This window comes from Nanorana parkeri, unplaced genomic scaffold (genome assembly GCF_000935625.1).
Source record: "Nanorana parkeri isolate BGI_ZX_2015 unplaced genomic scaffold, ASM93562v1 scaffold181, whole genome shotgun sequence".
Classification (NCBI taxonomy): Eukaryota; Metazoa; Chordata; class Amphibia; order Anura; family Dicroglossidae; genus Nanorana; species Nanorana parkeri.
Genome location: NW_017306449.1, coordinates 434,747 through 450,687, shown reverse-complemented (window position 1 = coordinate 450,687; position 15,941 = coordinate 434,747). Strand labels below are relative to the sequence as shown.

The following is a 15,941-nucleotide window of genomic DNA, read 5'->3' as shown; positions in this document are numbered from 1 at the left end:
TATGAAACATTGGAGTGACCAGATGGAGTCACAAAACTGAATTAATAAATGGCTGTACAATAATATTCAATCTGTCAATAAATACAGCATTTCAGTTCATTTGTGAAGCCTGGAGTCTGGACTACTCAATGGCCACTAGAAGAGTCATAGATACCGTCCAGAATGGTTTATCTTCCAAACCTGAAACCACAGTATTTTAAAGTAAACCTGAAGACAAAACTTTCCAATAGTTTTGGATAGAATGGAGCGGGATTAGAACACCTGTCAGGTTTTTATTGCGATCCGTGCCCATTAGGGAGATTCACCCTATTTGTCCTGCTGAACGTGATCACCGAGAGTGAAAGTGGAAGAAAAATTAAAAATTTCAAGCTGTCACCATAACAGAAATGGAGGGGAAATCTTACAATGGGGACACTAATTCTGGTGACAACCCGGGATTTCATCTCACTTTCTGTTGACAGGGAAGTCAACTTACCTTTTTCAAAATGAAACAAAAAGTTAACGCCCAGGTAACGTTAGCCATACGCAGTCTCATTTAACTGAGCATACATTTCACAATCAGATTGTACAATTTCTTTTAGATCTACCAACTATATCGTACAAGGCCCAGACTGGGTACAACCTGAATGAATTATTTAGGTGGCCACTCACATTACACAGTTTTTGGTAAATCTAAAGGAAATTGCACAGATTGCAACTTGGTCAGTTTAAGATTTTCCTGCCATGGAAGGCTACACATTTCTATTATTACAGGTTTCCGGTAATCAGAAAATATGTAGTTGCCTGAAATTTGCTAGCCAGCATCATTTTGGTTGGTGCGGTTTTGATCTTCCTCTATACGCGGTCAGATAGTTGCATTATTGTAAAGATCTGAGTCTTTGTATGCTCATCCTGGGGGGTGGTCATTGTGCCAGGTTGTGAAATGTTGTCACATTGCGGATGTTTAGATATCCCCTGGACCTGAATGAATCATTCACTAGGCAGGGGCTGTGCAGTTGAATGACCTTGGTATTCAGTCATTCAGATTGAGCGAAGGCTGGCTGGCTGAAGTCATTCAGCTTCTGTGCTGCCACCGCTGCCTAGTGAATGTCTCTTTTAAGGCTGGGCATAGATGTAAACATCAACAATATGAAGGCAGTGGCACAATCGCAGAATGACCTCGCCCTTCAGTGATTCTAAATGAATGAATGTTTAAAGTGTGTATTACAAATCATATAGACACAGGTGCGTGTACCTCAATTTCAGAGTTGAGATGCACTACGGACCACAGTGTTCTGCGAATAGGGTCCGCAATGGCAGGTTTCCATTATTATGGCAGTAAAGTGTCACAGCAGTTTTTAAGAGTGCAGATAAAAATTTCTACATCACGTTGATATTTGACGATGAATTCTGAATTGTCTTCTCTTTTGTGTAAATAGGAAAATCTCTTTTTTTCAGCTTTGGTTTTTAATACCTGTACTGACTTGCACTTTAAAGCAAGTCAGGGATCCATGGGATACTTCTTTCTGTTCTGTCAGTTTTATCAAATGAGTCACGTCACCTTTCCCAATAGCGTGCAACACGAGCCAACACCAGGGATTTTGGAGCCACCTGCAATGTAGGAAGCAGTGGCAGGGGAGCTCTGGCAAGGTAAGTATCAGGAGGTTTAGGGGACATGGTTACTTTGCCCTAAATGAGTCTCTTTAGGCCACATTAACACCTGTGAATGTCTCACCAATTCCTCCTCATGAAAACCTCTACACATTTTAATTGCTGTCTGTGTTCCCATTAAAAAAAATTTCCCCTGGCTTCTATTCTAGGATGGGCATACACTGCTAGCGTTTTATCTTATCAGCTTCGCATGCAGAAGGAGAAACAAACACTCAATTCCCCCATCCATTCTAAAACATAAAGAAAACCTGAAAAATGGAAAGGTTTCTTTGTACAATACTGATCCAGGGTTTTATCCCTTTGCTGATTAGCAAAATGAAAATGTTCCCGAAAGAAACATGTAGGCTGCCATCTTTGACTCCTGACAATGCTACTTGCCTGGCTATATTGCTGGCCAAGAGCTTCAAATCTTTCTTAGTTCCTTGAAAAAGTATGCAGTTCAGTAAATCCAAAATAAAGATCTTACAGGCAGCTCTAGCTCTGTAAGATGGTAAGTATCGGCCCCTTCTTCGGGACGCAGAAGCGATCTGGCGACAGGTAAGTCGCCAGGATCGCTTCTGTTGTAAAGCCGACAGTCGGCTCTACAAGTTTAAACAGAGTCCCGGCGGCAAAAGTCGTCGTCAGTCACGAAGGGGTTAAATGGTCTTCCCGATTTGTTTTTGTTGCATCTTTTCAGCAACAGGTTCTCTTTAAGTAGTATTATGCTATTACAGTTGCATATGTAGCCCACTACACTTCTTAGAATGTGACAGATTGTAGAAAGCACTATTATACATTCATCGTAAATGAATCTGGTTTATAGGAGTGAGGGTGTACACATACACATATATGGTCTAGTGCCTTGATTGTGTTGGCATTGCATTTGCTCAGTGTCAGTTTAGAAACAATCTCTATTGTGAACAGAACAGTGCATACTATGAGCTTCAAATTAAAGCGGAACTCCAGGAATTATCTAGTTTTTAAACTTACATTGAGCCAGCTTGGTAATTATCCACGTGTCACGTCGACAGGGCCACTGGGGATGCTGAAGTTGCCTGTAGTAGTATGTGCTGCATACAATCAGTGCTGTCCTGTTCCAAGTGCTGCTGGAGCGACTTGTCATCTGTACACTGAACTCGCTTATTCCCATACTGCTGCCATTCAGCAAACATCTTGTATTTTTTTCACTAAAGACAAGGCTTTTTCTAATTGGATAAGGTGATAATCGTGACATCATCCACTCTCCTCTAATCAGAGACTACCTTGTAATCTTCTAAAAATTACAAAATGTTTGCTGACTGGCGGAGGTACGGGAGCAAGTGGCTCCTTGTGTTCAGCGTACAGACAGCAAGTCGCTCCAGCAGCACCCGGCACAGGACATGACAGACTATATCCCCAGCGGCCCTCTGGATGTAACACATGGATAACCGCACACAACCCAGCTAACCTAAAGTGTATTTTTATACCTTTTGCGGCCAAAGCTTACCTTTATGAACAATGTATACATCAGGTTTTGAGCAGTCACGTGCCTGGGAACAGAGATTCATTCCCCTTCCTCCCACATAATAATTCTGGTGCCTGGCTACTGGCGCCTCAGGCACCCAGAGCTGTCACACAAAGAAGGTGAGAGTCCTCAGCCCTGCAGCTCTGAGCCACAACTTGCACAGGGCTGCAGCAGGCAAACAGAGTGCAGGGGGAATTAAGGGAAAGCATATTCAGCTGCTAGTATTAAAGTAAACTTGTTGCTTTTCCATGCATAGGCAAACCACAACTGAGGGAGTGCTGAACACAGATCATATGCAAATGCTGGCAATTTAAACAAGCTACTAGCAGGCTTCCAACAAGATTTAGAACTGGTGCAGCACAACACACTTAAATTTACTTCTCCTATTTGCTCCATTTTCATCTGCTAAATATACCATTACGTGCTTTGTTATATTTGTTCGATAAGTGCCATATTTACCTGTTGATTTTGCCAGGAATCTTGTGTGCTGATAACGTTATGTACTCTCTATGCCTGTACGCAAGGAGGGGTTATGGAGAAGAGGAAAAAAATCTGTGTTCTTTGTAACCTCTGACAACACATACTTAGGAATTCGGAACCACAAATACATAAATCGGCATCACACAGGTATGTGTGGCGCGGAGGTGTCAGTAAGTTAATTTGTTCACATTTTGTGAGAAAGTAAACTTACCCTTTAAAGAAAAAGATAGGATCATTCTAGATTTCTGGTACATCCACCTGTATTTTTCCATACTTGCAGTGTATTTAAAGGAATAAACATGGCGGAAAGTGAATGTATTTTAGAGATGTACTTAAAGGAGAACTATGAGGTGAGTGCTTTTCACTCATCCTCATAGTTCTAGCCGACCTGTGACAATGAAACTATCACAGGTCGGCTTAGTAGATCGGGAAGTGAGCGAACACATACCGGCGTTCACTCACTTCTCGATCCTGTCACGGCTCTCCGCCGTGACAGGGGAGGGACTGGATTCCCCCCTCCGATCCTCCAGCACTGACTGGCGGAACGGACGGGTACAGCTGGCACTGCCTCTAGATAGGCAGAGCCAGCTGTCACTCACGCAGCTGGGCGGATCCAGACATAATTGTCGGGATCCGCTTCAGCTGCGGCGTCTCAGTATACCGCAAGCTGTAGCTCTCGGTATACTGAGCTTAGGGTGACGGGAGGACGCTAGTTTGTGTCCTTCCGTTACCCTAAGGAGAACTATGGGGAAAAGCCCTGACCCCATAGTTCTCCTTTAATAGATTTTTTTTTGCCTTGACATATGCGTTAAACGTCAATGCTTGCTTTGTATGGCATCATAGGATACGGTGAAGGTATACAGATTATTATTAATAGCAACCACATAGTGAACAATGAAAGAAAGAAAAGTGAAGAAGAATAATACAATTGGTAGCATTTGGCATCACTATGATTTTTGCCATATGTTAAAGGTGTCTGTCAGTAAAAACGGAATACAGGAGTTGGTAAGGCATACACAAATGTTCTCGAATTGACATTAACAAATAGAATTATTATTTGAACCCTTTGTATTTTAAACCACTTGTTGCCAAGAATAGGAAGAAGGATTTGTTCTGCTGATGCATGGCCATACTATCAAACAGCATGGCCCCATGCTCCCTTAACATTAAAATATCAAATGATAAGAATAATACCGACATAGGGATGCACCATTCAAACCGTGCCCCTGAATTCATTGCTAAAATCTCTGAGCTTTACAGGTTTTCTGAGAAATCCTTGCCGAACTCAACACTGTGCGGTTAAGAAAGAAGACTGGAGGACTTTATAAAGTCTAAGTTGCGGCTGTCATAACTCAGAGTGCATGTAGTCAGTCCTTGGAGGCTCACTCGGTTTCATGAAGATGCCTTCCATTACTTTCCAGTAGTTGTGCTGACTTGCGTACGTCATGCCGTGCACTTCTCTCTGCCCATTTATAGGACGCCCATACTGTTCCCCTGTGATAGACAACAATACGTTGGTTGACACATGTTTGAACCGCACCTCTTCATCTCGCTGCCAGTATTCTCCATTGCAAACGACAGTCCAGTCATCTAGGATGTCTCCTTCCCCATCATCTCCAAATGCACTAACTTCCTGCACAGAGAAAGGAATACACACATTAAGCAGAATAATGAACATGGACTACCCTCTAAAAGGAGGTTCTCCTGTCTTTCTCTGCTTAAGACCCGAAGCAATGCCTATCCAATATTTTGATGCACTGTCAGGTCTGATATTTTTAACCTCAGCTTTTTACTGCTGCCCGTGACTCCATTACCCCTTAAAAGGAGAACTATGGGGTTAGGGCTTTTCCCCATAGTTCCCCTTAGGGTAACGGGAGGACACAAACTAGCATCCTCCAGTCACCCTAAGCTCAGTATACCGCGAGCTACTGCTCGCGGTATACTGAGACGCCGCAGTATACCGCGAGCTACATGGAAGCAGTGCCATTGAATACAATGCACAGCCATGCCCCCTCCCGCCCCAAAACCCAAGGGGAAGTTTCTCAGCGAACGCGGTGCGTTCCAGCAGCTACCGCTCTGGAACGCACACGCTTTCCGTGTGAACAAGGCCTGAGGGCAGGTTCACACAATTTTCCAGACCAGATCTGGTCCGGAAAATGGTGTGAACCTGCCCACAGTTCCATCGCATTCAAAACCAGACAAAATGAGGCATGCAGTATTTTTCTGATCTGGAAAGGATTGCACTGGTGTGAACAGAGACCAGAAATAGTATAGGGATACATTAGGATGCATTTTGGGTCCGGTAATGATCTGGATGTGGTGCCCTATAGGTTTTACAGTCATGTTTGTTAAAGAACAACTCCAGGAATTGACCTTTGCCCTTGCAGTGGAGCTACCCCTGCACTGCCAGGGATTACCTGCTCGTTGTCTAGGGTAAAAAAATCTCTCCCCCTCCACTGCAGTGGTCTAAGGTCCTGTAAATCATCATGTCTATATTCAGTATATAGATATCAGGTCGAGGAGGATTCCAATGCTGCAACAGGAGGAGGAGACAGTCTAGGGCAGGGGTGCCCATCTTGCCTCAGGCGCAAAAGGAGCTGGCTACGGCTATGCTCCCGTGGTGCTCGTGCGGCTGCATGTGTCAGACGCTGCAGATGGAAAGGTGCAGGACACCCCATGTGCAATGTCGGCCACACGAGCACCACGGGAGGACAGGACGCCAGGACCTGTAATGTACTGGAATGCACTGGAATGTAAGCCGTCCGACTCTCTGTGTTCCGGTGCGGGAGGGGGTGTGGAGCTGTATTGAAGTCAATGGCATCGCCCACAGTGCGATCTCCCACACTCGGAACGCAGGCACATTAGTGCCTGCATTCCGGTCCAGTGCGATCTGCAAAAATAGTGCTCGCATATAGTGGAACACAGGCACTAATGCTGCGCCCACGCCCCCTCCCGCCCCTGAATGCAGGTGTTTTTTCGTTGGTAGATCTCAATGAGCTCGTCATTTGAAAATTAGATCTCCAGACGAAAAATAGTGGGCGCCCCTGGTCTAGGGGGAGCAATGTGCCAGCTGGCTGGCTCTGAGCTTTGGGTGAGTAGAACTTTATTTTTTAACCTAGACAAAACGAGCACTTATTTAAATTCCAGAAAACCAAACTAATAAAACCACATTTTTTTAAATGTTAAGAGATGTTTGTAATACATTTATGAATGTTTTTGACAATTAAGTGGTTTTAATCATTTTTTTTAAAGCAATCATATATTTGTTAATGATACAAGAAAAGCCCTAATTGCCCCTTTGCCAACATGGCCATACTTTGTTAAGTATGGCCATTAAAATCGACGATGGAAAAGGTTGTCAACGTTTTCCATCGTCGATTCGTCGGCTAAAATTCAAATTTCCTGCTCGCCGCTCACGCCACGTCGGTTAAGCCGCTCGCGCCTACGCCGGTATACCCGCTCGCCGCTCACGCCCGCTGCTTACACCACGCCCACGTCGTAACTTAATAATCGGCTAACTAATCGATTATGAAAATAGTCGTTAGCTGCAGCCCTATCGCACACTAACACAGCTTACCTGGTTTCCTGATAACGGAGAGGTGAAGTGATGGCTGTGGAGGTTGCGTCCAGTACTGACATGTGTAAAACGGATAGACTGTCCGCATTTTATTAGTGTTCCCCTCCCGCACACGGTGGAGGTTTTTCCACGGACTTTCCAGTAACTATTGCCATCATCTGCAGCAGTGACTCCAGTCACTGACTGCTGACCACTGCCTAAAGAGAAATCATAAAATGATTATCAAATTGAACACGGATAAATCACTATTTCATTTTTAAGCTGGCTATTATGCTAACTACCTAGAATGCAACCTCCTGGGGTCTATTTCAAAGTTCCACTGATGAGGAAGGGTGCCTTTTCTCTGGAACCTCAAAAAGATATGGTTCCTAACAGATCCAAGTAAACTAACAGGGTTATTCACTAAAGGGTGAGGAGTTTGGAGAAGGCAGGAGAAGTGAACAATCTAAGACAACATAGCTGATTTGGAAAAATTCTCCCATTCATCTCACTTTCCAGTTCAGCTATGCTGTCCTAGATTGTTCACTTCTCCGGCCTTCTCCAAACTCTTCACCCTTTTGTGAATAACCCTGTAAATGTTCAATTCTACTAGGCTGGCGACCTGAAAAATGGATAAGACATCATTTGAGGCCCCACATTGTTTTCTATCGAGCAATCATTGTCGCACTTAAAGCTGATCTCCAGAAAAATAGTAACTCCTCCCCCTGATCTCTGAAATAGATAAATATCATGTCTAAATGCCCTTTTAACTTACCGTAAGTCGCAGTTATGTGACGCTTTAGACTGGAATCTTCTTCTTCCGTTTATTTCCACTGTGGTCTTTCCTTGGGTGCAAATGTCACTGCCTGGGTGATGTGGGTACTTCCTGTTGGATGTCTAGTGGTGGGGTTCTCTTATGATCCAGAAAAGGAAAGACATCAGCACAAGGGGTCTGTTGGGGACCGGTCAGTGCTCCGATATCTGCAGCATTGGGTTACCAACCCCCGTGCAGACGAGGGAACAGTGCAGGTGAAGGAAGCAGGACGGAGGATTTAAAAGAGAACTATGGGGTAAGCTTTTTTTTAAAACGTTTTCTCTTTAGGGTCATAGGAGGACATATACTAACGTCCTCCCGTGACCCAAAGCTCAGTATATAGAAAGCTGTTGCCCGTAATATACTGAGAGCTCCGCTGGCGGGACAGATCGCAACAATACTGTCAAGATCCACACAGCTGATACTATCAAGATCCACACGCAGTATACCGCGAGCTGCAGCTGGCGGTATACTGAGACGGCCACAGCCGGGACGGATCCCGACATTACTGTCGAGATCCACCCAGCTGCGTGATTGACAGCTGGCTCTGCCTATCTAGAGGCAGAGCCATCTGTACCCGCCCCCTCCCCCATCCATTCCTCCAGTCAGCTCTGGAGGATCGGAGAGGGGGAATCCCTGCGGGGACTGACAGTTACCGCTCTCTGCAGGGAGATGATCGGGAAGTGAGCGAGCAACGATATGAGTTTAAACACTTTCCAATCAATAGAGCCAACGTGCGACAGTTATAATGTCACACATTGGCTCTAACTATGAGGATGAGTGTAAATCACTCACCTCATAGTTCTCCTTTAAGAGAGTATAATACCAAAGTCCTTCTGTGAGTGCCACATGCATGTGTTCCCTGCCATGGCTCCATCCTCAGGACTCCTAGGTCACTAAAGAAGGCACAGTGACATTGGGGTCAGAGGATAGAACCATAGCATTTAGGAACACATTTGTTAAAATGACACTAAAACTCTGGAGTTCAATCATAAAAATGCATTCAGGTACCCTAACTATTAAAGGAGAATTATGAGGCGAGTGCTTTTCACTCAACCTCATAGTTCGAGCCGAAGTGTGACAATGAAACTGTCACACGTCGACTCAATAGATCGGGAAGTGAGCAAACACATACCATCGCTCACGTCTCGATCCTGTCCCTGCAGAGAGTGGTGACTGTCATGGCTCCCTGCGGGGATTCCCCCTCCTCCCCTCCAGCGTTGACTGGAGGAACGGACGGGGGAGGGGGCGGGTACAGATGGCTCTGCCTCTAGATAGGCAGAGCCAGCTGTCAATCACGCAGCTGGGTGGATCTCGACAGTAATGTCGGGATCCGTCCCGGCTGTGGCCGTCTCAGTATACCGCCAGCTGCAGCTTGCGGTATACTGAGCTTTGGGTCACGGGAGGACGCTAGTTTGTGTCCTCCCGTAACCCTGAAGAGAACTATGGGGAAAAACACTTACCCCATAGTTCTCCTTTAACAAAAATGTATCCTATTTGTGTATCACTCAGCTGCAGATCCTCAAACCATCTCTGAATTGGTGCCGACACTGTCCTTCCTTCTGGAGGGTGGCTACTTTTGTTCCCCATGGTCCCTGTGTGTGTTGTAAAGTAGTCACCACTCCAAGCTCACTCCTGTCCTATGACTACAATCTCAATACAAATTAGTAAACTAAAACGTGAGATTGTAGTTTATCACATGAGTGAGCTTGGAGCGGTGACTACTTTACAACACACACAGGGACCATGGGGAACAAAAGTAGCCACCCTCCAGAAGGAAGGGCAGTGTCAGCACCAATTCAGAGATGGTTTGAGGATCTACAGCCGAGTGATACACAAATAAGAAACATTTAACAGTGAAGGTACTTGAATGCATGTCTAAGATTTAACGCCTGAGTTTAGTGTCACTTTAAATACAGTGCTGTTCTCAATAAATAGGCCATTTGTATATTTTAAATGTGTGATATGGCTGTGGAAAGACCATATTTCTGCTTATAACCAGACCCCTACATTTCACTAAATAAATCACTATTACAGAACAACTCATATGATGTTTTCACATTCAAGTGCATCTAAACCCCAAACTTTTTTCCCAGGTAGTGTTGAAGGGTTAGAATCAACCAGCGAGAATTTAGCTAGCCACGTCCACATAAATCAGTATATTTCTCCATCTTAAACAGCATAGATGGAGGAATATCTGCTGCCGGCTATTGCATTCAGGCAGCCGTAGCACCAGAGGCTGTGCGAATACCCGAATAGTGACTGCATCTGGCAGAATACAGTCACTGTTCGTCCACTGAAATTCGAGCCGTGTATTGACAGCTTTCCCCCGGTGACCTGGTCTGAAACTGATGGAACATGGAAAATGTTAAGGAGTCACCAGAATAGAAATAGAAGGAAAATCTTTAAATGAGATGTCTGCGTCCGAGAGCAATAGGTTGTTACAGATGTCACCATATTGAAGTGAAGAACACGTCTGTTTATTGACACTTTATATCAAAACAAATAACATTTCGGAGCCACACAAAGCCTTCATCAGGCTTGAAATGAAGGGGACCCAGTGTGGCCCCGAAACGTTATTTGTTTTGACATGAAGCGCCAATAAACAGACGTGTTCTTCACTTCAATATGGTGTCCTGGTGACATCTGTAACAGGTTTCAGTATTGGCGGCGCTATCTGCCGTCATTTCAAGCACCCATACTGACAGGGATACCCGGTAAGGAGTGCAGCAGTATTCTGTTATACATACGGGAGCCACAGGTTTTGCATGCAGCCCCACTGTACATGTCAATGATAAGCTGTGGCTGTACGCTGGTTAATGCTGCTCCAAGCGTGCACTTCTGTACAGATTAAGCCGTATGCCCCTGGAAGCGTTCTGTGCCCGGGGAATAGCGCCAAACTTGCACACATGTACACACTCAGAGCACTGTTTACCAGCGTACAGACGCAGCCTGTCATTGACTTGAACACAAGGACTGTATGCAACACCTGTTATTGCCAGGAGCAGAGATTTGGACGGTTTTAACGTACACGGCTATCTGTGCTCGTGTGAAACAGACCTGACAGGGGTAACATTTTGGAAGATAGGATCCCTCCTTGAATTGTATCTGTACCCTTGATTTCCTAAAGCGCTGTGCCAAACTGTTGGCGCTATGTAAATTTAAATCCTTATAATAAGTGGTTGCCGCCATTGAGTGAATGGACTTTCCTCGTGAACTAACCACAAAATTGCTGGCACTTTATAAATCCTGTATTATAATCATAATATGTGGTCACAGCCATTGAATGAATGAATTACCTTTCCTAATGAACTGACCACAAACAGCATCAAAAAATAAACAGAAGACACACAATGTAGACATGACTAGGCACTGCTGGCTGAGTGACGTCACACCCCTGCCATCACAGAGATGCAGCCCTAGAGCCTTACCGGAGCCGTATCTGACGTCATGTGAGTGCAGGCGGACGTTGTGCTTAGTGTTGAGCAGCTTGACCACCGAGCCGCAGGTCACCACTGACAGCTCAGAGGCGAAGGTCTGTGGAAGTAACAAGGGGGTGATAAACAGCAGGAGAGAGCCCGCTCCTTCCTGCGCCTTCATCATTGCTCTCGCCGCCGCCGGTTGGGAGCACACAGGAAACGTACCTAACCTGACCCGGAAGTGAAGCTACCAATTCGCCATACCGGAAACTGTTAGGTCCATACTGCCATTTTGCTTGCTGGCAAAATGACAAAGCTCAATCTCGTAGATAGCCGTTGCTAGTCCAGGCTTTAAAACACAGCTAGATCTAATTTATTATACAAATAAACTGTTTATGTAATCGTAGAATGGAACGAAACGTTTCTTAGCATAACATTAATAGTGGACTATCTGCAGCATTTTAACCGCTGAAGCACTAAAGATCTCTATAGTGTGCCAACTGGAAAGCCACAGGAGGTTTCGGTCTGCATATTTCTTTACTCGGTAGCATTTGTTTACCACAACATGGCCTATGTTACGCAATGTAGTATGGCTGTGCAGAACGCATGCGCCGGATGAATCTACAGCTTCGCAGGCGCAGTAGAACACGAGTCTAGCGTAGGTACGCCTCCGCGCATGCGTGCTGGGGGCTTCGGCCGAGGGAGCTAGAGGGGGTGCAGTGCGGACGGAAGTGGCGTCACATTGTGGTTCTCAGTCTTCTCCCTTCCGTTTGTTTCGTTGCTGGAAGTGGGCTCTCAGTTTTCACATTGCGGTAGAGGAAGAACCGAACGGGAACAGGAGGCGCCTGGCAGCTGAGGTGAGGCACCCTTCTTCGTGTGCTTGGGCCGCCATTCTGGGCCCTGTACCTTTGCTGCCACTTCCAGAGGCCTGACATACCTCTGGGCGATGTTGCGGAGATAGAGCGGTCTCTGCATTGATGGTGAGGCCTGAACACACAGCTCTGCGGCCTACTCGGTTCTGACAGCCACACACAGGCCACTGGGGGCTTTCCCGACAGGCCGTCTCTTTTCTGGGAGTAATTGTTCTCTTTGTCTATAGGTAGACATATGTTAGTGCGGGTGTCATTGTGTTCTATAAACACCTCAGGTCTAGTTCTACAGTTTCCTGACCCATGTATTCCTTATAGCTGAACTGCAGACAGAAAGCAATGCAAATTCCTGCTGCTACATGTTCAATAAAAATTAAAAAATAAGTGCACTTTTTTGGGGTGCCTGTTACCCTGACCTAAACCAATCTCCGCCTACGCAGATGTGTACTTGCCTCAAACCAGCGACTCCTGTGATTGTTTACATCCTGATTCACCTGCACATTACAGTCCCATGGACTTGTAAGGGCTGTGCCCCAAGGGAGGGCTGTGCCCCAGAGAGGACGGTAGATGGTGAAAAATACAGCCCTATAGAGGACCATGGGGCTCTAATGCATACGTGTGGCCAGGATGCACACCACTGGTGACAGCGGCTGTCGGATAGAGGTAAGTATTCATCTATAGAGGGGGAGGGTAGGATCTGTCAGGGCAATGTGACTGAAAGAATAAGTGTGCTTCGTCTGGAAGTATCTAAAAGAATTGTTTACTAGAGTGTCAAGAGATCGGGATGTTTCTCCCATCCCAGCAGTCTAAGGCCTGGTTCACACCTGGGCGTTTTGTAGCGCGTTCGAACGCTCTGCAAAACGCTTAAACACCGAAATCCCATTATTTCCTATGGGTATGGTTCACACCTGGGCGTATTACAGGCCGTATGAACGCGCTACAAAACGCCCTATGCCCAAAGAAGTACAGGAGCGTTTTTGTCGCGTTTCCATTGGGATACAGCCAAGTAGCCCTCGGAAACGTGCGTTTGTCACGTGTTTTTACCGCAAATCGTGGTAAAAACTCGCGTCACGAAATGTGCGACAACACGCATATTCGATACGCCTAGGTGTGAACCCAGCCTAAGAAACTCTTACAGGCGTATTCACAAAAGAATTTGGTGAAGGCAGGAGAAGTGAACAATCTAGGACAAAATAGCTGAACTGGAAAGTGAGCTGAATTGGAGAATTTTTCCAAATCAGCTATGTTGTCACTTCACCAAACTCTTCAACCTTTTGTGAATAACCCTGTTAGTGAGCCTTGACCCCGTCAGCTGTATGAACACAATGTATGGATGCCAATTTGGCCGATTTTTTTTTTTTTTCTTCGATTAATCAGATAGAAAATGAAATACCATCCTTCATTTAAAATAACATACACAAATGCAGTGTTACAAACATAAAGTTTACTTTAGAATCAAACTGCATGCACCATTTTAAGCGGTAAAATGGCAAATATTTTTCACCTTGGCCCTTACATTCAAACACCAAATGTATTTTTTTAAACATTGCACTCTCAGCACTGTTGACATATCTTTGTGTCATTAGACATAAAGGAGGAGGCAATCAGAATGACAATAAAGAGGTTTAAATTCTGATTACCCCCAAACACAGTGTGTGATTTATTCAGGTTTAAAAAGAATGCATAGTGTTGCCAGATTTCTCTATTATAGCAAGAAAAACATATCTTTTGATTTGACCTATTCTTGGTAGCCCGAGACATATAAAATCTTGTATATCAATTAGGGATGCACCGAAACCACTTTTTTTAAGACCGAATACCGATACTTTTGATCAAGTACTCGCAGATACCAATTACCGATACTTTTTCTTAAAGGGACATGTCACATTTTTTCTTAAGCAATACTTACTAATGCTTTAAGGTCACTTTCTTAATATTATGATTCATGAGATGACGAGGGAGCATGGCGCCGGCTTCCCGGCCAATAAGAATGCTGGGCGCTGCGTCATTACACAGCGCCCGGCTTCCGGATTTGCTAGCTTCCTGGAGCTTTTTCCTGGCCTATCAGGAAACCGTGCAGCGTGTAATGATGCGCTGCCCGGCTTCCTGATACAGGAAGTACTCGTGCTAGGTATCGGAGCATTTGGGCGAGTACGAGTACTCACCCAAATACTCGGTATCGGCACCGATACCGATACTAGTATCGGTGCATCCCTAATATCAATATTGCATTTTATGTCTTCCAGCCAGCAAGTTAGTGTCTTTCTAACTTCTATTTTTACTGCACTGCTGTGAATACAGGCCTGAGTTCCAGGATCTCATGTGCACACACAGCTGAGCTTTGCAGCAGAGACCGGGCCATTATCACTGAGAGGAATATATAGGCAGCAATTGCTGAACGTTTTCTGACCATGCTAGTTGCCGGCAGTCTGGATCAAAAACCTTTGGTATTCGTGACTCATAACATGTATGCAGATCAGAAAAACCAGAGCGAAGGCAGGACTCCCAATCTGCATACTTATTTCAAGACATGACAGACCAGGAATGTATATTAATAGGATGGAGAGGTCAGCAATAGCAGCCTAAATGTTTAGTATAAATTCCTTAGTGTGAGGAGTCTGTCAGCAGATCTAGTGCTGGGATCTGTTTATTATTAAAGTAAGAATGTTCTAAAACTTTGAATTACGTTTGTTTATAAACTTGCAAAAATACCAAAAGCAACTGTATTTCTTTTCTATTCCTGCTGAACTGCTCCTGGTATATATCCACAAAGTAAAGGAAATAATATAAAGCTTGCTTAGTTTGCTATAGTTAGTTAGATTAGAACTTTGTGTGTGCCAGTTTGGGAGCCCTATGGGCCCATGGCATGTCACATACTGCTAACCTCTGTCTGGATCCATGATCTATTCTAGTGGCATGTTTCACAGATCCATCAATGAGGACCAGTAAAGGGTAGTGGCTTACTTTATGCAGTTACAGACAAGGAACCATAAACCTTACAACCTTTTACAAATATAATTGGTTGAAACAGTAGTAGATCCCCCATCTGTTATCATGGCTTTTAGTATACTGCAAAGCAGTTTATATGTGACGTGTGACTGGCATATAAGTTCTTTTATGTAACCCCTATGCTGCTGCTGTGAACCTACTATGGGCCTTATTACAGCTGTTACACCAACCTCACAGAATCAGAACAGTGACCTATACCCCTTTTTTTTCAGTTTATTGATCCAAAATTTGAGTCCGAGACAGCGTGTCTGAAAGGATTCACTTCTGGCTTTCTTTCTTTTTAGACACCCATAGAACCCTGGCATTCCTGTGTCAAGGGTGAACTTTGCAAACAAAGATCATGTATATGTAGTTAAAATGAAACCGTAGTTTAAATTCTTCCGACCTTTAACCCTTTGGCTGCTACGGATGTGTCTTGTACATCACTAAGTAGAAGAAGATAGGTCACCAGCACTCAAAAATAATTCAAAATGAATAAGTCCTTTTTATTGGACAATTGTGTCACGACAATCAAAAAGAGCCGACGTTTCGGGGCCACGCATGGTCCCTTCCTCAAGGCAAAAGATGTACATCACTGACAGCGGGCACCTTTAAACAGACTAGCCACTGGGACTGTGTTTACATTTGTAAAGCCGACTGCCAGCTTTACAGTGGAAGCTCA

At 44.8% G+C, this 15,941-nt stretch overlaps 2 protein-coding genes across 3 annotated transcripts in view; one reads left to right on the top strand and one right to left on the bottom strand.

Moving 5' to 3' along the window:
* Positions 1-4,567: 4,567 nt before the first annotated feature.
* Positions 4,568-11,637, bottom strand: SDF2 (stromal cell derived factor 2). Its single transcript, XM_018555026.1, has 3 exons — positions 11,415-11,637; positions 7,191-7,387; positions 4,568-5,246 (listed from the first exon to the last, which is right to left on the bottom strand). The coding sequence occupies exons 1-3, from the start codon at positions 11,584-11,586 to the stop codon at positions 4,959-4,961; spliced, it is 657 nt and encodes a 218-aa protein (XP_018410528.1). The 5' UTR covers positions 11,587-11,637; the 3' UTR covers positions 4,568-4,958.
* The window catches only part of SUPT6H (SPT6 homolog, histone chaperone), a 44,205-nt gene continuing 38,717 nt past the window's right edge, over positions 10,454-15,941 (top strand). Inside the window, exon 1 of one of the 2 annotated variants that reach the window (XM_018555025.1) lies at positions 10,454-10,457. The gene's annotated coding sequence lies outside the window, so the exon portion shown is untranslated. Of the gene's footprint in view, positions 10,458-12,118; positions 12,260-15,941 lie in introns of those variants that run through there. The other variant, XM_018555024.1, reaches the window with a different exon arrangement.

Coding starts and splice junctions, on each gene's coding strand:
- SDF2 (XM_018555026.1), bottom strand. CDS start 11,586: ATGATGAAGGCGCAGGAAGGAGCGGGCTCTCTCCTGCTGTTTATCACC. Junction 7,388..11,414: donor TGACGTCAGATACGGCTCCG/GTAAGGCTCTAG, acceptor ATTTCTCTTTAG/GCAGTGGTCAGCAGTCAGTG. Junction 5,247..7,190: donor CTCCGTTATCAGGAAACCAG/GTAAGCTGTGTT, acceptor TTCTCTGTGCAG/GAAGTTAGTGCATTTGGAGA.